Source organism: Pleurodeles waltl, chromosome 11, assembly GCF_031143425.1.
Source record: "Pleurodeles waltl isolate 20211129_DDA chromosome 11, aPleWal1.hap1.20221129, whole genome shotgun sequence".
In the NCBI taxonomy this organism is placed as follows: domain Eukaryota; kingdom Metazoa; phylum Chordata; class Amphibia; order Caudata; family Salamandridae; genus Pleurodeles; species Pleurodeles waltl.
In genome coordinates this window covers 562,990,788-563,017,120 of record NC_090450.1, presented here as the reverse complement: position 1 = coordinate 563,017,120, position 26,333 = coordinate 562,990,788, and the positions used below count along the sequence as shown (strand labels likewise).

At 40.0% G+C, this 26,333-nt stretch overlaps 1 protein-coding gene across 10 annotated transcripts in view; it reads left to right on the top strand.

Moving 5' to 3' along the window:
* TACC1 (transforming acidic coiled-coil containing protein 1) overlaps window positions 1-23,970 on the top strand; it is a 503,193-nt gene extending 479,223 nt beyond the window's left edge. For all 10 annotated transcript variants that reach the window (XM_069214007.1, XM_069214008.1, XM_069214004.1 and 7 more), the window contains 6 exons: window positions 6,832-6,908; window positions 11,328-11,371; window positions 11,649-11,809; window positions 12,800-12,906; window positions 13,549-13,669; window positions 16,407-23,970. In XM_069214007.1, the coding sequence (XP_069070108.1) occupies window positions 6,832-6,908; window positions 11,328-11,371; window positions 11,649-11,809; window positions 12,800-12,906; window positions 13,549-13,669; window positions 16,407-16,475 (579 nt within the window). In that variant the 3' untranslated portion in view covers window positions 16,476-23,970. The remainder of the gene's footprint in view (window positions 1-6,831; window positions 6,909-11,327; window positions 11,372-11,648; window positions 11,810-12,799; window positions 12,907-13,548; window positions 13,670-16,406) is intronic.
* Window positions 23,971-26,333: the final 2,363 nt, after the last annotated feature.

Genomic DNA, 26,333 nt, shown 5'->3' with positions numbered 1-26,333 from the left:
TAGGCTTTGCCAATGCTTGGTTCTTTGCAACACCAAAAAGCTTGTTTTTTGCTTCAGCGTCCACAAAGATGATGATAATGTTTTGGAATAATGGATGAGTATGGACAGCCTTACAATAGACTGGATGGCTGAACCTTTCCAATTGGCAAACGGGTCACTTCAATAGCTTGAGTGAAAACTTTTTAGAAATCTATTAAAGATTAATGATCGTTAAAACTCATACATTTTGGCATTTTAAGAGCAAATTTCCTTGTTAAGCATTGTGGGCTTAATTGAAAGAACGGTGTGTCACGGGGAGGAGATATGGCCTAACTGACAATGCAGTCTAGTTCTGATAGAAGGAACTTGGCTCAAATTCTGGCGCAACATTGTGTGATTCCAGCTGAATCACTTAATTATGATGTGTATGAAAAGTAAAAAATATGACCTCTCGTATGTAAACTGGTGTGCATGTAGAGCACTGTAATGCACTTTGCAAATCTTGCAACACAAGGAAAAGGAAAATATATGATGGAGAGTTATGGGAAACGCATACATTCTCATAGAGTGCTTACACAAAAACAAAACAAGCATTGGCAAAGCCAATAAGATTTGCATATGCAAGAGCTATTGGCTTTGCCAATGTTATTTACTATCTTGTACACCTGTGTGGCTGCTGTTCAGCATGATTAAACATTTGTGGCATAGAGGAGAGTGTCGTGGATTAGGCTGGAGTGACGTGGCGTGAAGTGGCATAGAATGTCAAAGAGTACAGTGCTGTGGAGTTGATTGGTGTGGAGGGGCATAAAGTGGAGGGAAGGGGCACAGAATGAAGTGAGGGGCATAGAGTAGAATGGACCAACGTGCAGGGAAATGTCATGAGTGGAGTGTCATAGAGTACAGTAGAGTGGTATAGAGTAGAGTGGAGCAGAGTGGCCTATCATAGAAACAAGCAAAATTGTGTAGAGTGCTATAGAGTGCTGTAGAGTTTAGTGTCAGAGTGGAGAAGAGTGCCATACAGTGGAGTACTGTGAAGTGGCATAGAGGGGCGTAGAGGGGAGTAAAGTGTTTCAGATTGAATGGAATGTAGAGTTGAGTAGAGTGGCAAAGAGTTCAGTGACACTGAGGGTCATGGAATGGGGCAGAGTGGCATGAAGTAGAGTGCTGTGGAGTAGAGTGTTGCAGAGTGGAGTGGAGTATCCTGACACGGAGTAGATTGTCGAAGAGTGGAGTATGCATGGTGTGGTAGCACACCACCTTTTCAGACAATACATTTTCAATTGAAATGACTGTTACATTTGCACAGACATACAGTTGTACTGATTGGGATGGGTGAAAAATTCAGCTCCGCAGGCGGAGCTGGCAGAGTTTTGGTCACTCTGCAAGTTTAGGCCAAATTCCACCAAACACTGCATGGCAGAGTTTTTGCCATGCATGGCTCACCAACAGTAAGTGACAAGCCAGATATGGCATCACCTATCACAATTTTTAGGTCCTAGGATGGCATCTGGTGAGATTTCTGCAACGAAGGTGGTAGCGACAATTTGCAGTCAGAAAGCTGTCCCTCGAGTAGGAGATAAACCCGAGTGGCACAAGCAGTGCAACATGCCTATTTATTCCTCTTTGCAGAACTCTGCAGAATCTCAGGGAGTTTTCAGGTAACTACATGGAATTCCAGGGAGTGAAACTACATGATTTCCAGCCAACTGTAGTACAGATAAAACTATACAGCCCACAAACAATGTGTGGAAATTACATAACTGGTGTATTGATTTGGTTTGATCACATTACAAGGTGTTTCCACCACACTAAAGAATCAGAAATAAAAAAGTGCTTAATTTTTATGTTCTAAGCTCAGATATATTCAGTAATAATTGTACATTTCATTTACAGACCTTTAAATTGTGTTGTGTGCTAGAAAAAAACATCATCTTAAAGTCATTCCTCTCACATGAGTACTCAGCAGAATTGTCGTATAAATCCTCTCACTTTGAAGTCAGAGAAAGAAAAGTTAACACTAAAACTCCTCAGAAGACGGAGCCTGACGTTTGTCCTCTGTCTTTGAATGTACATCAAATGTGACAAGATAAGAACAAAATGTAAAGGTCTGCTTATAGAAAGTGAGCACGTGTGGAAGAATACAAGGAGCGATGGTGAGCGGTCTATACTCCATGGGAGGAACAAAGACATGGTTAAAAGCCTAAAACCAATAACACCAGCAAATAGAAAGCAGGCAAATGTTAGTTATAAATCATAAAGCCAATTGTAAACAATGGATGGAATGCAATCCCAGGAAAGCTTTCAGAATGTCCCCAAGATGTCTTTGCAAACCGGATAGCTGTGCTGTCTGGTAGGCTTCTACATAAAAATAGCTGCCTGAGAGCAAGCATAAATAAACCACAAAATAGATGGTAAGGAGGCAATGCTCCATGGGAGAAAGAGAGATAAAACAGAAAAACTGGGAACACACAAATAAGAGTGACAGGAAAGACAACCAATCATAAGCAATGGGTTGGCTCAAAGCCCCTTTATGTTGCTGGTATGCCACAGACTTCACATGTGCTAAGAGACATGAACTAAAAACAAGTTTTCCATTTATTTTGTAATTTAATTAGAAGGATGTACGTTGAACTGCTGAATTTATTTTACAAAACCTAGGGTGCAGTATTCAAGTAGAAGCTCCAGAAAGTAATCTATGTTCATCAAGGCCTTTATTACTTTCTGTTCATGCAGTGGCAGCTGGTAAACTTTGAAGGTGGTTGGCCATAATACATGCCATGAATTGAAGGGAATGAGCAAAGAGAGTCAGCCTCACCTCTGTTAGAGCATGTTCGGTGGTTCTACCAGATGCCTCCAGGTGTCACAAATTACCCTTTTTCCCAGAGCCAGCATTTTGTCATGAGAACTCCCCATATGCCTAAAATTACATACAGGTTGCCAGTGCCAAAATGTTGTAATTAGTAGCCTCCATATACTGTGGGTGACCCTTAGCTAGGAATTACCTCCAAAGCATGCCAATTATTACCAATAGTGTGCCAGTATTAAGACTGCATCAGCGTCTGAATTGTACCCTGGATGCCTCTGTAGTTCAAGAATTACCGTCAGCCTGGAGGGCAAATTGCAAACCTGCAAGCATACCATCACATTTTCACTCACTTTCATTCGCACTCAAATTCACACTCATTGGTTCTCACTCATGTGTGCTCACTCATTCTCCCTCACATCTAACTCTGACTCACTCATACTTACACTCACATGCACTTACTATTAATCTCAATTTATAACCCTCACTTATTCTCACTCATTCTGATTTCATTCTGACTGATTTATTCACTTACTCATTCTTACTCACTCATACTTTCCCACTCACACACCCTCACAATCTGTTGCACTCCCTAAATTATTCATGTGTATTCATTCTCATACTCACTAAATGACACTCAAGCTCACACAATCCCACTCACTACTTATCACACACTCACTCATGTTCTCTCACAAACACACTTTCACACATACATACATCTTTCACATATACACATATTCACCTGCACATATGGTTACAACATACTTTTTAAAGCATTTTTTTTACTCACCTCACCTTCCAACGAATGTCACATTCCAGTTCCTAGTGCTCCATTTGTATTACAACCGTGGTGAATGATAGAGTATTAGTCACTATTGGTTTAATACAAATGTACAGAAAAAAAAGGACACCAATGGACATCAATTCACCAAAAGTCCTAAAGTAGTGTCACGTATGCTTTGACTGCTAATTACATCACAGACTGGACCTGTTGTCCCACATTCTGCCTCAAAACTCTCCCTATTTGATGCTGAAGCGTTAAGTGGAATGCTAAAGAGCGAAAATGCCAAAAATGAATCCTTTTATGCCATGTGTATTTCCTTTTGTTGCTTGATTGTTACCATAACCAGCAGCATCAAGGGGAGATCCACGACAATTTAAGGTGAGCCAGCAATGCTACTCCTTCCAAAGGCAACCCCTTACTGGTGTCCTTCTAAACAGTCGTTTACACATTCCTATTTCACAAGTGTCCCAAGCCACTGTTCTTCGTTGAACTAATCCATGACACCATCGTTCTCTGTCTCTCTCTGTTAACATACTGAAGTGTTTCACTACTGTAGTGCCAACAATTTGCATGTTTTTCTTTTATTCATAATGTGAACATTACATTTCATATTACTCTGCTACCAGAAAAGCTAGTAGACTGGTTTTGGTTAGCATCAGTTCAGAATGTGTGCATAAAACTGAAAAAATGTGTAAATACTTAATATTACCGTCTGCAGATTTGAATACATGCCAATTACTTTCTTTCCTCATTCGTGCTTCTCTGACCCTATGTTGTCTTTAGTTTGTTGCTCTCACCCCAACTGCAAAATACACTTCTATTTACAGTAATCCTAAGTGTCTCTTCTCACTACTGTCCCCTCATTTAGCTGCTGCCCTGTAATAATTTGACATGTGCTAGTAATGTTTATACCATTTTAGCCTCAAAATATGATTTTACCACCACCGAAACCAAGAGCGCTACTACATGTAGCTATGTTCTTTGGAACTGCTGACACTTAAACTCCATTAACATTAAGGCGGGTCAGTTTGCGGGAAAGCATGAATCCTGTGCTCAAATAATCATCCAAAACCATAAAGAAAGAAATACGCACAAATAGGTTTCTTCCAGTTTTGGGGCTGTAGATTTATTCAAATGTCATGTTGGTCATTTCAGAAAGTGAAAATTCAATTCATTAGTAAATGCAATAATACAAAGTGACTTTTATAAAAAAAATTAAGTAACCGCAGCATATATGGCAATAGTGGAATCAATGACAAGCCCTAATACAAAAGGACAACATTGCATCTAGCCCTCTCTAGGAAAAAACAGAATGCAATTGACTCTTCACCAAATTAAACAATGAAAGTACACAGTTTCATAGCATGACATTACATAACAAGCATTTGCAATGCAACAAGTCTTGCGTTTGCTCGCATTAAAGCTATTAGGTTGTAAACTCCTAACCAGTCTTTTCTTGCCACATAAACTAATAATGAAAAGTAAAACAGTTTCACATATACGAGCCGATGGTCGCCATGAGCGTGAAGGAGACACAGAAAAGGAAACACAAGTTCGCTTGCACTGAAACTTATTGGCAAAAGTGCAATTACCCATGTAACCAGCAAAAGTGCAATTATCCACGTAACAGGGTCAACGTCATTCAAAGCACTCAACTTCTGCCCAGCGAGATCGCGATGCACAGGAAATTAAAAGATAAAGTAGTCCATAAACCAGCCGAAAACACAGAGCCTTGTATGTTTTCAGTAGTTTACCGATGCGCTCGAGGAGGGCTTAACACCGGAAAAGGCATGACGTATGCATGCCTTTCACAAATGGAATCAATCGATTTTTTAACAGGAAAGCCCACAAACCAACAAGAGTGACGGGCATGACATTGGCATGGTTAGAGGCCCACAGAGAGATGACAACATGGGCCAGAGCACTTGCGCACGCTCAACCCTAAAAAGGCAGCACTCAAATGTTACTTGTACAGCAAGGCAGTCATACTATCAGCTTCCATTCCACCGCCCATAATACCTACTTGCACATCATTTTCATTTGCTGTTAACTTGCATGATTTAGATGCAGAGAGGAAATAAACAAGATAATTAAACTTTATACAATGCATTGTTCTGTGCGACCATAAAGACAAACGTTGCGCTGCAGATTCAGTACATAACCTTGAAATGTTTCAAATCATATTCCTTCTGCCAGGTAGGTCAAGGAGAATGTTACTTTACATGTACAGGGGTCAGACTGTCACTGCAGCTGAATGTGAATGATTTTATAAAAAAAAAAAAAAAAAATGTTCATGCACAACATTTAAACATGCACTTTCAGTAATGTGGCCCAGTGAGGCCTAGTTATGTCAAGTAAAGCAAACCAATGCTCCGCATTATATTTTTTAAATAAATAAATTTTTCACAGAACACGTAACTAGGACACTATTTATTCTGACCAAACTTTTGATGTCTCTGATAGCACCTTGCAACATTGCTGTTTCTCATTTTGATTCAGTTGCTTTTGAAGCATCGAAAATTAATTATTTTAACATCAAGAAGAAATGTGCTCACATTTCCAGCACATGCTACCCTCTTCTCACAAGCACATTCTTTCCTCAGAATAAAGGCCTTTTTCATATAACTGTCATCACTCATCACCCACCTTCCACAGCTCTCCGTACCGCACCTAAGCCTCATGTCTTGTCTTTTATCTGTTTCTTGCTTTAATTTCCTGATATCTGTCGCGATAATGCAAAACTGCACAAATCCCACTGAGGTGAGTTTACTCGATTTCTACATTAAATCCCATCAATCAAATAATTTAACATTTTCCTTTTTATGCACTACACCTCAATTTCTGGCTAAGGTTAGTGATGCCTGGTCTCCTATCCTTAGACATACGCCCTAGTTCTATTGGATGTGCTGTCTGGTTGCTTTATATGTGGGTAGTGCAAGTGAAGACATTGTATTTGATTAACAAACATATTCAGTGAATGGGTGGGCCATAATATCCATAATGTCCAGCATCTGTCACCTATGACTGAGACCAAACAGCACCATTAAACGACAGAAAACGTTCACTTCAGTGCCCATTTAGTTTATGACAGAAAACAAAGGTGTCGGCAAAAAGTGATGTTCCTTCTTGAAGTTTAAGTGGTTTCTCTACATGTGCAATTTACTACAGCCAGCGCGGGAGGTTAGGTTTTTTATATGATTTAGAGATACCGGACATACATTTTCCCATAATTATAAAACCGCAAATCTCCTCTTGTCCCTTCTAGATAATTGTGAAAGAAATTGAAGCCAAAGGATGGAAGCAGCGATATGAAGAGAGCAGACAAGAGGTTCTGGAAATGAGGTACATTATATTCTTATCCCAGTGAAATGAGTTGTGTTGGAACTCTTGGTATTTCGCCCACTCCTCAGTGCAAAGGTGTTGTACACAATGCAGTTCTGCTGGTATTTTGTCCAATGGAAGGTTGATCATTTCTAAATACTGATGAGTCACATCTACAACCCCAGCAATTTTTCCTTAATATTATGAACAGAAGGTCATTCCTAAAGGTTACTCTAAGTGTAATCTCAAATGCTTTTAATGCATTTCCTTTCAGCTGCAATATGTAGTCCCCGAGTGACATTTCTGTTTATCTTTTGACTACCTTTTACTTTGTTAGCATGCCACATGTAACCAGAACAGCACAATCCATTTGAGGTCTGTTGTGACTAGTTGAAAACATGCGTCCAGCTCTCTTGAAATTTACAATGTGATTAAATCACCATTTTTCTAGCACTAGAAAGTGTACTTAAACAATATTTGTCAGATTTTCGCGAGCACACCTCTAGAAGCTCCACACTGCTTGATACTTTCTGAGCATCTTGTCGGATCATACCAGTTGTTTGGCAAATTGTTTTTACTCCCATCGTCCTTGATATATACATTTCGATATTACTTCTCTCTACCTTCCAAACTTACTCTTTCTTGATTATTATCAAGCGCTACAACAGTCTTCCTGTCTTCTTTGGGACCAACTGTGAGTTCCTCGATTAGCACCCTGTCACCCACAAGCCACAGTATTTTATAGTGGCTGTCTTTTTCAAGTTAATTTCTACACCACTTCTGTGGCCTTAACACATTTGATGGACTTATCAACCGCTGGAAAGAGACCTTGGAAACTGCTGTCTGCCTCACATTTTACTCTTTTTGTGTGGTATACCCAGAGCAGTTTTGGTAAAGCTTCCATCCATGCTTTCATACAAGCAACCTCTTAACCCGTACTATTTGTTTTTACAAAGATTCTCACCCAACTGCTCTGAATCCACATATATCCTGTGAAATGTTAGGGCTACCTATTTTCCCTTAAGATTCACAAACCTAATATTACACATGCAAAACACTTGATGCAGAGTTTGGTAATTAGGTTGGTTCTGGCTCCTGCTACCTAAAACAATTGCACCTCTCTTGCATTGTTCGGTCTTCACTTCAAAGGTGAGAACACAGTCTTTGCCTATAGAACCACTTTCCCCAGCCCTCCAAGACTCTGTGTGATTACCTTTTACCTTAGGTCATTCTGAGACCACAACATACACCACCTGTGCCTAGCAAAGGTGCTTGTCCATTTTCATGTCACCCCATCAGTATTCACTTTGGGCCTCCGAACTTCCTTGCAAGCTCAATATGCTTGGTAACTGTTTGTTACACATTAATGAAAACATTTAAACACATTTCTGATCCAAAGTCCACCTTCACCATCTGCTCTCACCACAAACCTGTAACGGGTAGGATAAGTCCTCATTTAGGGCCCTGGCACCTATTATCAGTGGGCTTTATTTATCTCTGTGGTGACCATTTGAGGGATTTTCATCTAAAGAATGTTAAATGTTGATGGTTATTATGGGATTCTGGCCGCCTTTATTAATAAGTACCTTTTGTGGAGGATATATTGGGTGGAGATGATGCAGTTCTTAAACAGACTTTTTATTCTTTCCAGTACTTTGACGTAATGTACCTAAGGCCAAACTCCATTCTGTTTAGGCCCTCTGATCCATCTCGGACTACACCTCTTCCAAATTCTGTCATATGCTGTAAACAATAAAACCATGAATGTCGTCTGCCCTTAACGTTCACTGAACTAAGAAGAGGACATAGAAATCAATGTTTCCTGATAATGACCTCGATATAATACCTGATGAGACACTTAAGCACCCATTATGAGTTTCCGCCTGCCAAACTCATTCTGCATCAGGCCTCCTGTGCAGCCTGAACACCGCGGCCCTATAATGGGTTCACTGCAGGGCCGGCGGCCCTGTGGTGAACAGGGTCTTTACATTGACACCGGCTCCTAGTGGCGCTGGCGACAATGTGGTGGTACGACAGATGCAGCAGCAGCTGTCACGCTTTCCACTGCCCTTAATTCGGGCAGTGGAAAGTGCAAATGGGCTGTCCATGGAGGGGGCCCTGCACTGCCCATGCCTAGTGCATGGGTAGTGCAGGGGCCCCCATGGGGCTACTGGCACCCCCTTTCCGCCAGCCTTTGCATGGCGGGGCTACCACTGCAGCACTGCAAGCAGCGTCGGCGGTCCAACTGTGGTGGTTTCACCACAGCTGTAATGTCGCGGTCTGACCGCGACCCTGGCGGTCTGATGACCACCTGGGTCATAATGGGGGCCTTAGTCTGAGACAAGTGTTCCATTATCAATGTGTCAGGGCCATCCAAAAACACCACTAGATAAATCATCAAAGAAGTGTAGTTCAAAATGACGTCTCTTTGTTTCTCATTTGCTTGATGATATGTCTACGACCCCTTCTCTTGTGAATGAAATCCACACACCACATTCCTAAAACTGTTAGAAGTTTTCACCCCGGATATGTTTTCCATATTTAAGGACCACCATTCAGCCTCTCAGGCATAGAGGGCTTTCAACTCTTATTATCCTACAAGATACCGTCTGGAGTTTATGCTGGCATTTTGAGAAGCTGAAGCACCCTGCCTGAAGCAGATAAGAGGCAAGTCCCTGAGGAGAACTGCTACCACTGCGTATTTGCCTTTCTCAAGGAATACTTTCTCCAATGCCTTTTTGAAAATGACAGCTCAAGCTGTCAACAAGATATGCAGCGTGCCGCTTTTCCCCAAGAAATTCTAGTTCACAAGTTGCTCTACTATATGCTCACTGAGGGTACTGTATGGAAGCAGGTCTGGGTGTTAAGCTTTTAGATGATATTTTAACGGTTAGTAGTGCTCTTTTTATTTTTACTGTTTGAAACTGTACTTGCTGTTTATATGAAATTCTAAGTGATTGTTTAAGATGTACTAAGAAACAGCTTCATCCCGCTGTAATAAATAATTTTAGTGAAAAGTGTCTGTTCTTCTTAGTACTGTGTGTGATGTGTGTGAGGGACTGTGAAGAACAAAATGGGTTTACTGTTATCACAATGCCTGATTCCCTTTTTCAGAATTGTTGGTGACTGGTATAAGTATTGTATAGAAGAGAACATCTTCTGTCATTGTAAATAGTTATATATATATATGTGAATATCAGCATAACATAGAGACATAGAGTATTGGTTAAATATGTACATAATTCTTGCCCAAGTAGTGACAGTAGTACGTTCCGTTCACCCTAGAATGTTGGGACTTTGGAACTACCGGGAGCTTGCTATAGAATGTTGAAGGGTTTTGAGCAGTGGCCTGTGAGGAGTTGAGAAATAAACATATTTTCTCTGAGTTACCTGTGTGATTACTACAGTGACCGAAAAGCAAATGATTTCACTTTAGCTATAAATATTGAGTGGAGTTTTGTGGGACTACAATAACCTGTCTTTAACATTCAGCACTAGTGCATTGAGTTAAGTTGACTTAGGTCACCTGCGTGTGGGAAAGCAAACCTTGCATAGCTATGACAGAGTGGTAGCTTACACAACAACTTACGACTCCTACAAGACAGCTATGGTTCATCCCCAATTCAAAGACAATGCATAACTCCCCCCCCCCCCCAACCCCATGTTTAAGGCACTTAACATGACCCGTTAGGAGAGCTTTGGGTCACTATTTAAATAGCCCTGTCTAGCCCATTCAACAAAATTGCACTGGAGGATTTCCTCCCTTGCTGCTACTTAATAAGGTCCATATGTACTAACACATTTTCCCCATAGACACAAATGGATCATAAAACTCTTTGATACATGAGGCTCGTATATGTTTGTAGAGATCTTTCTGGAGTCAGGGTTCATGTACCTTTCATTGGAGAGACGCCAACAGTGCATGCTTACTCAGTGTTTCACTTGTTTAGTGCTCCAAGTTTACAGGCTGCCGCAGAAGCACTAGATTGTTTTGGGCAGTGAATGAAGACTTCTAGTAGAAGGGCAGGATTTACAGCAGCCCTTGGCGACATTAAATGGGCTTGGTAAAGAAGTTCAGACAACGGGAGGGTAGCATGGTCACTCATAAACCAGCAAGCTTCTGGAAGCACTAAAATCTACTTCAGAGGTGGAAGTCCAACTAAGGTGCCATCTGGTGAGGCCAAGTCCAGGGATTGTGATTTGAACAAGGTTGAGCACAACAAAATACCTTCTTGTGTGCATGAGTTGGTCTTAAGTGAGGGTTAGTAAGGAGTAAACTCTGTAAAATCCATGTCCTGCAAAGACCAATTGCCTTTAAGCTTACTGTAAGGTAATTCATGTTTGTGCTAAATTGCTTTTTAAACCAATGTTTAACTTCACCCTTTAAGCAAAACAGTGATCACTTAATTAAAATAAAATACCTTTTCTTTTATTTTGCAGGAAAATCGTTGCAGAATATGAAAAAACAATTGCACAGATGATAGGTAAAAACCTTCCATAAGACTATTGTTCTCATGTGCGGAAAGGGCTTTGATCTGATGGGCAGTGCTTCGAGTGTTATTTCTGTTGTAATTTATGTTTTAATCTGTGGAGAGGATATGTAAGCTGATAAAAAATGAAAGTCCGTTGATCCGCTCCATTGCCCTTATTTATTTGGTACATTTCTGCAGACTCACTTGATGGTTCATGTGTTGGTTTTAGTCTGCAAGCTTCTGAAAGAGTAATCGTTCACCCTTGTCTTTTTTTTTTCCTGCCAAGCAGAAGATGAGCAGAGGACCAGCATGGCATCTCAGAAGAGTATCCAGCAGATCACAAATGAGAAGGACCAAGCGGTGTCAGATTTGAACTCTGTGGAAAGGTCTTTGTCTGAACTTTTCAGAAGATACGAGAACTTAAAAGGAGTCCTTGAGGGCTTCAAAAAGGTGAACCTTAGCACTCTTTCTGAATTGGGCCATGTAGCGTGGCTCAGCTCTGAGTCAACCTAATGTTTTTAATTTGGCTTGTTTATAGCAAATGTGTACTATTAGCAAGTAGTCTCAATGTACATGCCTATATTTCCCAAATAGTATGTAACATTGAAAAAAACAATTAGAAGCTTATGCTATCAACTGGTAACAAATTAGATACCTCTAATCTTTTGGGAGCTATTAAATTCACAATGGCAAAGAGCTTTGCAAGCAAGGTCATTTCCTTCCTACCACTTCACAGGTGTAGACACTGCTACAAGCACACCCCATCCCTTCTTACCACTTTCTACAAATAAGAGTTGCTCCACCACCACACACCTTCCCAACCCCCAAGTTCTTTTCTCCAATCAGGTATTGTTTTTTCTCAATCGCAGCCCTCCTCTTTCTCTTTCTTGACAAAAGTAGGTGCATCTTTAGCAACCCCCTCTAAATTTGATCACTCACTTTAGTGAGAGGAGATTACCAAGCGCACTGCTTCACTTCCCACACACATTGCCTGCAGCAAACCCAAATACTTGTAGTCTTACATACCTTGCAAAAAACTCACACAGCGTGTCTTTACAAGTTCAAAACTGATTTGCAAATGTAGGTCCCTTTATCAGCTATCTGGTTGGCTAAAGTGGGCCTCTTTTATTTCGGCACTGGAGCATATTTTTGTCCCAGTCAGACCCTGGTGGATTTCATCATTGTTTGCAGTGTATTTGACTTATTTAAAGCTTGCAATGTTTCTGTGACTGTTTCTAACTTATTTTCAGTATTTTTAACAAATTATCTAGCATTTTTTGGCACAGCACATGTGCACTCTTTTCCTTAAATTTAACAACTCTTAATGCAAACCATTAGTAGATATTAAATCCATATTAATTGCGGAAAGCCTACTTTCGTAGACCATGAACTCGAGGACATTATGCAGTCGACATCATTCTAAATGTTTCTTTCATTTAGAATGAAGAGGCCTTGAAAAAGTGTGCTCAGGATTACCTAACCAGAGTAAAACAGGAGGAACAAAGGTACCAAGCTCTGAAAATCCACGCAGAAGAAAAGCTGAACACGTAAGTCTTCCCCAGACAGTAAGCATGCATTATTGATTCAACCTTCAAACTCCATTTTACTCTTCAACATTAAGTATTTCTTTTTTAAGAGCAGATTTATTGAGGAAGGGTGTAATACAGGTCTCTGGTGGGAATGCTGTTCATTACTTCTGATAAAATCCATGCACCTACAATTTTGTTCAAACACTGCTAATGTATTAGGTGCATCTTAGTGCTATCCTTTCCTTTATAGATAGCTCGAACCTTCGAGGTTTGTTCTAAAAATGAATTGAGGAGAAATGGAGAACATGTGACACAAGTAGCATTATAGTGATATATGTGAAGTAGTGGGTAGTAGTAATGAAAATAACTTGTTTTTATTTAGCGCTTCGTGTCACTCTTTTTCTATTCTAAGCACTGTAAAAGGAGTTACTTCTATTCAAAATAAGTGTACTCACTTTTCTGGCCACGCATTGTGTAGAACATTGCTCAGTTTTGTTGCCAAACCTGATATTTTACCTGAAATATAACCAAATGAAAAATACAAGCAGTCAACTATATTTATTCATATCAAAGTTGAGTTGGTTCATGACAATACTACAAAATGGCTACTAATGTTATGAAAGAATATTTTTCCAATTAATGTTGTCTTACTTTTTGTAGAGCCAATGAAGAAATAGCCCAGGTTCGTATGAAAGCTAAGTCTGAGAGTACTGCCCTTCATGCTGGTCTTCGGAAAGAACAGATGAAAGTTGAGTCATTGGAAAGATCCCTGCAGCAAAAGGTAATACTCCTTCATTTGATATTCATGATTACAAACATTGCAGACAACAACACCATTTCATTTTAACTTTTTGATGTGATCACTAAGTAGCCTTCACAGTACTTGTGGTTTCAAGCTAACCATGTATTGTCAAGTTGCAAATTACCCCCACTGCTGAACTGGTTCATCTAGTCTTGTTCTTACTGGAAATTCAAAGTTTTTATATTTTATTGTTCCGTTCCCAGAGTGCTGGTCCAATAGGTGAGATGCTAGTGCTATATAAAATGTCGTAAATAATGCCTAGTAGGAAGGGGCCTAACACAGACTACGGTGGAATCACCAAGAGAAGCTGAGATTTTAGCTGCGTGTATGTGTGCTTCCCTCAATGCCTTTTGATTTATGGTGTTACCTAAACTGAACTGTGCCACAAGTGTACACACCTACAAGTTTGATCGCTTGATGGAAATTCATTAGCTGACTAAGCATGCAGCATGACTGGATTAAGTTCTTATTCTATATCAGAAATCAAATTGGGAACAAACACAAAGTTCTCTTTCTCAGACCTACACCTTTTTGAAATGTTAGATTTTAAAATGTATAACTTTACATAGAAAGATCTGCATAGCCAGCATTCTGTATTAGATGATGATTACAGACTGATTTACCCAGTTTAAAGTGCAAGATGTCAAAGGACTATGATCATAAATCTTCAGTGTATACCCTGGTACCCATATGGAAAAAGTGATTTTGATTACACAGAGAATTGATCATTTGCCTTGTAATCATAGACCAACCATTAACAGTTAGCAAGGACAGTATTGCGCTATCTCATAGGGAATTTGAGCTTGGTTTATCTACAAAGCAACCTCTGCATCTCTCAAAGTGGCACTAGAACAATATTGGACTTCTAAAGTGAAGACTAGTGCTGTAGCCCTTGCCACCTAAACTCACCAATGAGTCACTGTGCTTGGATCCACAATCTTCTCATCTCACATAGCCTTTGAGAATAAAGTTAAAATCCAGACCCCAACACTTATGCTACCTTGTGTATACCAGGCTACCAAACAAAAGTTGGCAGTGACGTTAGGATAATCTGCCTTAAACCCCTGTGACTCACCTGTCTAGTGGAGCCAGTCTACAGAAGCCTGATGCTTCTCTGTTGAATATCTTTAGCACATGATTTTCTCAAAGAGTCCTTATTCTTTTCAAGGTAACAAATTTAAGGTTTTACAATCTGAAAGGAAGTCTGCAGTGGAGGGCTGTCTCTACTGGACACCCTTGCTATGTACTGATAAATCAAGGAAAACATTGGCATGTGCTTAAGTGGCAAAGGTCTCTTACATCTCTCCAGATAGACACAGACTGATCAGTCCTACCTGTCACTCAGGAACTTCCCTTAACCAGGTTTTCTAAAAGACTTCATAGTGACAAAATATGATTCAGCATTGGTAGTGGAGCATATCAGAAGCACATGTTGACCATGCCAGACGAAAGAGAAGTAAAGCAGGTTGATTCACATTGCCTTGAAAACCTGTTCACTTAGGACACTTGTTACTCCCATCATCCAAAACAATGATACGAGTTGTTACTCTCGACTGTGGCATAATAACATCTAAAGCATGATGGTAATTCGTTGTGTACAGCCACAATTATACAAATGACAAGTCAAGTGGGCAGATTCACTCCTCATATTCTATTTCCATGACGTTTGTGAACCACAGCCCTCAGAAATCCTGCTGACTCTGCTTATAAATATACACACAAAAAGGATGTGTTCCTCAAGTGGACCTGCTAACCCCTAGATCATGCTGTTGATTGTAGGATACACAAAAAAACGGTGTCTGTCATCATTCAGGGTGGACTGAGGTAGGCAACTAGTGGCTAGATTCATCAACCCTAAAAAATAAAATGCCATGACCTTAAGATAATGTGTTATTGGATTCCCTTCCTTGTCGTTGTAAATGCTAGTTTAGATCTCTGCCCACGACCGTAAGCAATAATACAGCCTTGTACCCTGCAGTCTTCTTAGTTAATAATAATATTGTGCTTTATAACAGATTCAAAGCAAGATGGATATCAATTCCTCTGTTAAATATCATTAGAATATTCACCATCAGGTGGTGACTAACAAGTTACATTTTCCTGTTTGAATGTGAACACTTTCCTACAAATAACATCCTATGTCCTAATTTCTTGTCAACTCACCTTGACCTAGGGTGCTCCTCGGGGATGCATATGGAGAGAAAGGCAGAAGAGTGCTACAAGTCATTTTCAATAGCTCCCTTTAAGCCATAGCTCCAGTTGCCACTGCACTTCTTATTAGGAAGGCTGGAGACAAGCGTGGGGCTATAGGGGTGGGGGAGAGAGGCTGAGGAGTAGGATTCATGAGCACATTGAGGGAACTGATGCCTGACAGCAATGGGATGATTCCCAGATCGGGCCTATGTTAGTATTTATAGGTGGCAAAGGAAGCATGCTGATAGGCTGACAGGTTCCCAGTTTTCCAGTCCATGATTTATTTCATTGTAAACATGTCCTTGGGGGTTCAAACTGCAAACATAGAACATGCTAGTGGACTGTGAGTACCGATGTGCTAGAGGTGTGTTCTCTTGCTCTGTCTTTGTCCTCCAACATTTTTCATGCTTCCATCATCCACGCAGGAGGTTTTTTTTTTCACTTAGAGCATTGTACTGGTCTATTTGCATCACAGTGTATGAGATAATGCTTTATGTGTTCTTTTATTTGTTTTTTTTTCCAGAATCAAGAGATTGAAGAATTGACGAAGATCTGTGATGAACTGATCGCCAAAATGGGAAGGAATGACTGAAGACTGGAGCTTGTGGTTGCAGTGCTAATCACCTGACTGATTCAAAAACGTTGATTTCTCTAGGAATTCTTTTCCGCTACCAGTATATAGCCAGGTCTCATTTCCCTGTGCTGCTTGCACAGCTTTTCCCCAAAGCACCTGAATCCCATGGATATAGGAAAAACGCCACAGTGGCTTGTTTACATGCCTATGGCTTTCTCTCTCAGTGCTCAAGTGGTACAATGTGTGCTGTTTGCACTTCATTGAAGTCATCAATTTGTTTCTTTCACAACTGTTGACCTAAAAGAACAAGAAGTTGGTCTGTAAGAATTGATGTTGAATTCTAAGATACTTCCCTCCACATTTTATTCCGATTTTTAATAATATGTCAACATTCTATGTGCTAATTATGTGGTGGTGGTATTTATGAAGTAAATAATGTGTCACAGGAAAACTACACTGGATAAGAAACACCTATTTAAAAATACGAGCCGGAAACCAAAAGGTTATTGAAACAAAAAGAGCAGATGGCTGTTGTGCTGTGAGACTTTGGTGCGTGGTATACATCAAACTGACAAAAAAAAACTTGTAAATGTCTAAAGGGACTCTCTTCACAAAGCTGACTCAAAATAATCTCTGCCACTTAAAACAATCACAAAGGTTGCTCTGTTTTGTTGGGACTGAAGGCCATGACTTACTATTGATTACCGATCAGTGAAGGCTGTCATTTAATTGAGACTCAGTGCAGTTTCTTGGCGGGAAGCCTGCAGGACACAGCTAAATCTTTTCTCAAGAAAAGGACATAACCTTGGAGGAAGACGTATTAGCATGCCATGAAAGAATCCATTATTATATCCAACATCTTTTGGGGTAAACCCTGTTAACTAAAATGCCCACTGCCAGATTAGACCTAACTATTGGTGTTGTACTGTAATTTAGGGCACATTTGTTAAATTGGGAATACCAATTCTAAATGAAGGATTCGTTGCAGGCTGTGGAATTTCTGTTGTTTAAAGCATCAGAAGAGCATAAAATCTGATTTTTTCATTTTCTTCTTTTGGCTTCTGATGGTGAGGGAGCTTTGATGCTAAAGCTTTGGTGCCTTTCATGTAGCATGAGACACCTTAGTCTGGAGACAAGCTGCAAGTGGTGGGCCACTTGGAACAAGTCTGTGAATGACCACATGAATGGTTACTGATGTGTTCCTGAAAGCGTTCAGATGTCTAGCCATTTGTGTCATGACAGTCTGCTCAAGTATGGAACCATGGTACCAATATTATGCTATTTTACTGAACACTGTGGTGGATACTGAGTAGCTTGAGGAAGCTAATATTCTTGTGACTCGGTGAGGGGTTGACTTGTTATCGGCATCATATGAGACCCACTAACAGCTCTGCGGGTTCACTCAACAAAACTCTGGCAACTTTATGCTATTCTTGCTTGAGAAATGCACCTGTACGGGATTTCTATTTTATAATTTCATTATGTTGCCCTTCTGTTGTGCGCCAAGCTGATGTACTGTGGTATTGATGAAAAACTTTCGTCATTGTGTTGCCAAATGCCAAGGAAGCCTTTGTCATGATGTACTGTAAATAGAAATTATCTGGGTATTTTTTTGTTATTCTGCATGCATTGCTGTCATAATTTCATTGTCTAATGTCCGCTGAAGTATACACATTTGCGCAATGCAGTGTTTCCATCTTAGTGGTCTGCAGTTGATCAGTGTGTTTGACCAACGTGTGGACAATTCAAAGTCTATTCTTCTATGTTTGTGTTTTAAGAAGTATTCAATCATCTTGACTCATACCCTGGGCCTGTTTCAAAAATTAGCTCGCTGCATATTTATAGTTCATTGATTTTTTTGAAGAGTTTTTGTTAAGAGAGGGGGCAGAAGTGTTCAGGATTCTGGTTATGTTACTTGTGATCTATATATATATATGTATATTTTTAAAAATATGATGCTTGTAAAAATGCATATTCTGCCTTATTTTAGATTCATCTGATCCTACTCTGTATGTTTTGCTCACTTAGGTCTGGCCAGCAGTAATCTCTTTTATTTCTACAAGAGTTATGGTAATTCCGGTGGTGGGACATAATAGAGTGCTTTAGAGAGACATGTGGGAATCAGTGATGCCCCATTCCTGCATGATTTACCAGGTTTTTCACATGGATAATTTGGATGGTCGAAGCAATTTATGACAGTGGGCCTCTTAATTCCTTTTTCTGGTCCAATTGGAATTAACAAATCACTTGTAGTGAGGATCTTAGAGGACTTTTGTGTATGGGGTCAGTGGGCTGAATGTTGCGTTCAAAAACTTAGCTGGTAAACGAGGAAATTACCAAGGACAGGAGCAGATGAACTTGATGGGCACCTTTTGCATAGAGCAGGATACGCGATATGTATTTATCTGAGGAAAGTAGGAATCCAAAGATTGACGTTTTGTGCACATCACGTGAATGTCTGCTGTGCGTGTGAATGGTGCGAGTGTATTTCCTATGGGCATTGCTAAATATTCCTAAACAGGTTAGTAGAAACAAACAGCCGTAGGTCTACTCGTCAGTCATGTTTTTTAATGAGTGCTTATGCCGTTGCTAGACACATCAGAGTTCCTTACCGAAATACAAACGCCCAGCAGACCAGCTCGTGGGGACGTCTGATAGGAGGAGGTCCGCATGCCGGCCTCCACGACCTAGCAGACACATTTTGGCCGCGATTGGAAGGTGGTGAAAGAAGACCGCGTTTCAGTTTCTCTTTACTCCTTCTCGATACACACTGATGTGGCCAAGACCTCATCTGCGCCTCGCAAGCGACTCTGTTAGAATGTTTGGGCCTACTTTTCCAGAAGTGAAACTGGATTCTTCTGACATGCAAAGGATATGCCATTAAAATGACTATCCCTGGGATAGTAAGCGTTATAAAGAGGGGTACGTGCTTTACAAAGCAGTCAGAGGGTATTAGATTTAGATTTACTACCGAAGGAGCCTCAATTAAATAGTTCATTTTTTCACTTAAGGTGGGAAGCGAAGTCGACAAGTTACAGAAAAATAAAGAGAACTTTCATAATTTTTCTATGAAGAGGTTTGTTGTTATGGGACATAAATAATGTTCCAGATGTGTTTATATTAACTAAGTTGTGTATGCTTTGTTAATCATTATGATTGCCATTTAATGGCACAGATACTGTTTCAATACAAAATGGCAGCCTTGTTAACGCAGGCATTAGAGGTTAGGTGAGACTTACTGCAGCAGCCTTTTTTTTTTTTACTTGTTGAAACGTGTTCCGCAGCTCAGCACTATGCACCTAGTAATCCCTTGCCAGTCCAAACCATTAGAAAATTCACAAGTGTGGTAGAGTATTATGCATTAGTGTTGTGATGTGGCAGGCATGTTTACATCAATCACACAGCCAACTCATTTGCAGATCCGGAATAACCCTTAAAGATTTCAGGAATGTCCCTTCTCACCTTGCCGCTTGTGGGGGAAACATATCTTGAACCCAGGCTGCTGTCTTCGGTTTTCAGTTTTGTTCTGCTTGCCTATTTACCGAAGGGAATACTGTGATTTTAATTTACTGTGTTTTGTACACATTTGTTACACAGTATTTCTATCACCGGGAATGCGGACTGAAAGCTTTTTTAGATTAAGTCACCTTCACAGGATGTACTTTGAGTAATGTCCGAAGACTAATGAAACTAAGGGGCTATTTTTCGGTAAAATACATGGCTCCATACTTTTGTTGCATTGACTCTAGGGAAACTTTCCAACAGCTGTGTATGCACATAATGGAGTGTCTTACCGTATGTGAGGAGTGGAGGCGCTACATCCAAAAGATATATCGATCACTCTTCATCTCCAGTCCCTCAACTACTACCCAAAGGGCAAGTACACATTTTTTCTAGTTTCCGTCCAAGTTTTGTCTTTGTGGGCTATTGGGGTAACAGCCATGCACATTTTTTTCAGTGTTGTACATTGCACTGGTAAAGCACGAATTTCAAACTAGCAGGTTATGTCCCTCTGTTTCTATTCCATTTGTAGACAACGGTCGTCATCACATGGATCAATGATTTATCCATATTATGGTCACTAAAATGTCAAAGTGGTAACCAGCTCGTGCATTATGCGTAACCCTCAAGTCTGCCTTTGTGCATCTGAATGGAAGTTTGCTTCAAACCTCTTCCCAACGTATGCTATTATGGCCGACAGCCTACCAGCAGGCCATATTCTGTTTTAATGATGTTCGGCAGATGCTGTCACATTTTGCTGTCACTGGTAAGCCTGTGAGTTCCACCTGAATCTATAAAGGGCACCATTTAATCCCATGTCTATAGTTTGTGAGACTGCATCATTAGATATTACGACTCCTCCAGCCTCAGACGGGTAGTCTGACTAATAGCACAAGGAGAATCTTAATATTTCTCAATACATAGTTCTCTGTATCTTTAAAGTGCTCGTTCCACGTGACATCATATAAAAAGGTGTATATAAATGTTATCCATGGGGGCAACAATTAAGTGTAGTGCAAGGAGGTTCATCTTGTGCACTGTGAAACACATTATAAACTCAAGCACTGGTATTCCGAGGATGGCATCCACAGCCCAGTTGAGGAGCATGAAATATGAATGACTAATGCTTCAAACAAATCCTAAGGTTCAACAGAGTCATGGTGAGTGTTCTCAAATAAGTTTACCTGTAAGGGAGGCCTGAATAGGATTTGCTTCACTTTGAGACCGATATCAGAATCAGTAAATGATCACCTCTCTTTTGAGGTGATATATTAAAAAAGGTGAAGCCAACAAGGATTGTGATGACTGTTATTTGGTGATGGACCATAGCTGAGCATTGAGGGCATTATACCTCCCTTGAACTTGGTAACGTGTTCTGTCTCAGCTGCTTAAAATTTCTAAAGGGTTTCATATTATTTTGAGAAGGAAGGAGGTAGTTGTGGTCAAGGACAGGTTTGTAACCTGAAATTTCTTATTTGCAGACTGCAATTGGTCATTTTCTGACAGCGTCCATCTTGGTGAATCACACTGTTAGGCATTACGGACTATCGAAGTATTACACACAAGCACTTCAGTGAGACAAACCCGGAGAGCTGGTTTCCTTTTAAAACCAGGAAGTTCATTCAACTTTCCAAGGCTATTTGAACATTCAATTTGTTCCTGGTTTAACAGAAAATCTTTTAAAAAGCGATGCCAAATAAGACTGTTCACCATTTTGTAACTGATTTTTGAAGAAAGACAAGTAAGGCATTAGCTATATTTTTATTTTGCTAAGGACTCACATCTTTAATTGTATAGGAGGCCTAAAGTCCTAACTGGAGCATGTGACCCCTTTGGCTATAAGTAATCTGCATTAGTGAGAGCTGAATTTGCTAATGTTAGATATAAGAACTGTCTTTACCTTGTGGTGTTTTACTTGTCTTCTTCTGCCTCCCCCATCTTTTCAATGCCCTTCTTGCCTGATAGTCCTTATCCGATATGTGCTGACAAATAAGTGGGATTGCAATACAGAAAGTTAGTTTGTTCCCTCACGGGCGTCCAATGTAACTAAGAGTAGTCTTGGAGGGGTAAGATCTAGATTGACTAAGTTTCACAATCCTATCTAAAATCTTTGGTAGTCATGCCATACATGCAACACATTATATATAAAGAAGACTTGGAGCACATACTGCCCTACATTTTAGCACACGAAATACAAGCATACAATTTGTTGAAGTCTCCTTTTGCTCACTTTCCTTAAAAGAGTATGAATATTGTTGGGTTTTAGTAGATATACATTATATAAAAGGTGTCTGAGAAGTCTCCTCTGATTAGATGGTACATTCACCGGAGACAGTACCTAAGAATGGATGCTCTTTTGGCACAGTAGTTTCGTCTATGCGTTTCGAGGAAGAATGATGTATGCCAATGGTGTGTTTGATTAAAGGATCCGAGATGTAGATTTGATTGAAAGACATCATTAGGAAATTTACTGTTGGAATAATTCTATCAAGCACTACCTAAGATACTGGTTTCTTGGACCATGTTCCATACAGTGCTGCTGCTACGTTCTAATGAATAAATCAGATGACTCTTCTATTTTTGTTATCAATACCATGCAAGCACAAGGTTTGTCTCTATTGCTAAATTGATTATGTTTATAAAAGAGAACGTATTTGTAAAGTTTTTGAGAAGGTCACAAGGTAAGCATTTGTAAGATATTTTTGTCCTGATGAACGTATTGCGTGATTCAAAACAATCTTTGCAGAAGGGTTAATCCATGTAATGCTCTTTGTGCTGGTGTTGTGCCTGCCCAGGTATTTTAGGCAGTACAGTTGTGAGTTAGACGAAGCACAATAGAATAACTTGCTTGACCAGGAGGCACTGCGGAGAATTGATGAACACTACTTAATGTGCCTGGTGTCTTCATGCACAGCGCTAGCAAGCTTGGTGTATGCATTCTGTAGTTGTCTATGCCAGGTACTCCCCTCAAGCTGTCAGCCGGTGAGGTGTTGCAGTTCTCTGAAGTAAAATTGTTAGCCTGCAGCAAAGCTTGTGTTTCTGAGTTACTTAATTGATTTTTCTGCCTGCACATGTGAGCCAGAGGCTGCCGGTCCTGATATCTAGTTTACTCGTTTTTCGTAAAGCATTGGCTGCCGCACCAGGGGCCTCCCAGAGCCTGAAGCACGGATTTGTAAAACATAGTTTTTTTCTGGTTTTGATTTAGGAAGCAGCCAATTCGTTTATTCCTCTTTTAAGTTCAAGAGCTGCTCACTCAATTCCCTGTTTTAATTGCTCAGCAATAACATCAACATTTTGTATTGTTTTAAGTATTGTTCTGGTGTGAGTTAAACTAGTCAAAAAAATGGATGCCTTAAGATGTTCATCAATACACCTGTTAGGTTAAATGGCAAATGCCTTGAATTCGTTTCATGGGTGAAATTTAATAGTAAAGGGAGTTTTCTCATGTGCTGTGTACAGAGCATTACAGTGACTGGCAGGTTAATACATCATCCATGATGTGCACTCACACCTTCCAGAATTATTTCTAAATGCCACAGGACCAGTTATTCCTCATTCCCGGTTCATGCTGTTTGTATCAAACTCCATGCATCGCTGCGTTCCAGATAACTGCTAGACTTACACAACCCGTGTACGTAAATTTTATTTGAGGGAGTGGCAGTCCATGGCTTAAATGTGTGTGCATAATAAGTGTGCTAATGCAAAGCGCTGTACATAGGTAGATCCTTGGGTCAACCCAGCGCAGATATGGTGTATGGAAACCTTTTTGTATGCTCTAACAGAAAGCTGTGCTCGCTGTTGCAATTGCTTCTCAGTTGTTTTGCTCTGTATAGAGTGTGTACTCCCCGTTTGCATACATTTCTATGCACAATCATTTCCTGCTTCTATATTTCAGGCAAATATTTGTACACATTGTACTCACACAAAGGAGATTATATTATGATGGATATTACTAATATATTTTTTCCATGTTCCTTTGTCCAAATAAAATGTGGTTATATCGGTTACTAAATATATTTGCCTGTTTTTGTCTTTTTAAAAAATGCTATATTTTGTTACATTTCTGTAAAACAAGATGTCCAACTAATCCACAAAGATCCATTATTTGTTGGTCCCTGGAATGTGCATCAAAACGGAGGCGGGCTGTCATGACAAGATTTTCACTTCAAAACCTAAAAATTACACACATATTTGAATAACGTGAATAAGTCAGTCAATCATAAGGGAATAACTCAATCATTGGATTTGCATGTAATGACCAACAAGAAAGGTACCGATTTGTTGTTACTGCAGGGTGATGACCAGGTAAAAAAGGAGAGTTTTTGAAGCTTTCTTATACAGCTCTTTAATAATCATGCGGTCTTAAGGTAATGCATTTCATCTAACACAAGGCATTTTTCCTCCTATCACCAATTGAGTGTTGTCATTCTAGTTTTGAAGCTCGATCCCCAGCTTCATCAGAAAGTTGGGCAAGAAGGTTAAGTAACAGTATTGAGAGGCTCAAACCCTGTGGCACTGCAGACTCCACAATCATCATTTCTGCATACTCTGTCCATCTAAAAGTATAACCTTCTTATTAGAAAGGACTTCAACCAAGTAAGAGCCATGTCCATTGCCTTAATCCAATCACCCGTCTAATTCTTTTCAGAAGAGTAGTGTGGTTGATGTTGCGGAATATGGTTAGGAGGTTCATAAGCTAAAGTAGTTGTCACCCATATCCATTATCTTGAGAAAAGTAAGACTCACGAAAAACCTGTGTATTAAAGAGGTCTGGCAAAATATTCCTCCACAACGTATTATCCTGAGTGGAGAAAGTACTCAACTAAGTAACACCTAGGAAAAAAAGGCACGCTTCTCGAATGGGTCAGAGTACTCCCTTACCACACCGTCCCCATGACCCCCAGTTAAACACACACTGCTTCACGTCTTACTAATTGTCTTTTTGTATGAAAAACATCCTACACAATGCTGTAGACTGGCAAAATGTGAATGGAACCTCATGATGGTTGTCAAATACTGGCCCCAAGATATCTTGGTTCAACATAAAACTAAAAGCCCTTGCTACTGATCAACATCTCCCCTTTCCTTTATCTAAACACCCAGGCCACCTTCACTTTTCATTCGCTCTCCCCAACACCCAATATAAAAAAACAAGCACTGGCAAAACCAATAGGTCTCACCTTTGGGACAAATAAGTTTGCCACTCACTTTGGGCAATGCAGTACCATGGCCAAATGGAAAAAAACAGAACAAAACACAATAATACCACTGTCATTTTGTAGGCATGTGCATGTGTAATAAGGTATGTAAGCACATTCATCATCAAGCATGTGCATATGGTGTAATTTAATTACCTTGATTTTACTGATCTCTGGTTGATCGGTATTTTTTTTAAAGAAATAACGTAGTGCCAAAGCACTTTTTTGCTGCCTAGTCATTAAAAAAAAAAATGTAGGGGAGCAGCACTCAAGAGAGAAAGCAATGCGGAGACAGGGGAAATGCCAACAAAGGAAAGAGCAACACAGAGGTGAGAGGAGAAGCACGCAAGGGAGAGCTCAACATGGAGCATGGGAGAGGAACTGGAACGTATATGCACCCTCATGGAGTGCTTAACCAAAAAAAAAAAACAATTGTTCATTAAAAGTGGCCACTGGCAGGATATGTCGACCTATCAGAAATATGCTCCAAACAAATACAGGAAATGAAAGCCAAGATAACACATAAGTGGCAAGCAAAGGAGTGATAATAAAGCCAACCAATGATAAGCAATGCTTACACACCAAGCCTCCTGTAAGTCCTTTGAAAGCTCCCAGTAGATCTTTTGCGAGCAGACTGCTTGCTCTGTGTGGTAGAGGATACCTGAAATTAAGCTGGAAAAGTTCCTGGCCTCCCCAAGACACAGAGTGTGGCGAGCATCTTCCACTGGATGACAGTAGGCAAATTAATCAATGGATTACTAATTCTAAGCCTTGAATGTACATTAAACAAAATACCTTTTGAACCACCAGTTTTACTATTCTGTGTCCTTTGGTTGACCAGTTGCCTCCAGAAGAAATTTTTCCCCGAGTCCTATCACACATTATCAAGTTGTACTTAATGAGTTGTAAAAGGTTGTAATGTCCTTCAGCACTAATACTGCTTTGACCAACTGCTCACCTATTTAATCACTGCCAGCATATCTCGCTGATCTCCACGCAAATGCATCTCATGTAAAAATCTATACCCAACCCCTCTCTTTATTACCTGCCACTATATCCACCTTATCTGTATTGTTACATAGTGTGGTAAAAAGAATAAGCCATAATAAAAAGGTGCAACTTTTTATGTGCTACATAACTTTCTTAGGCCTCCTATTAGATATGACAAAATATCCAA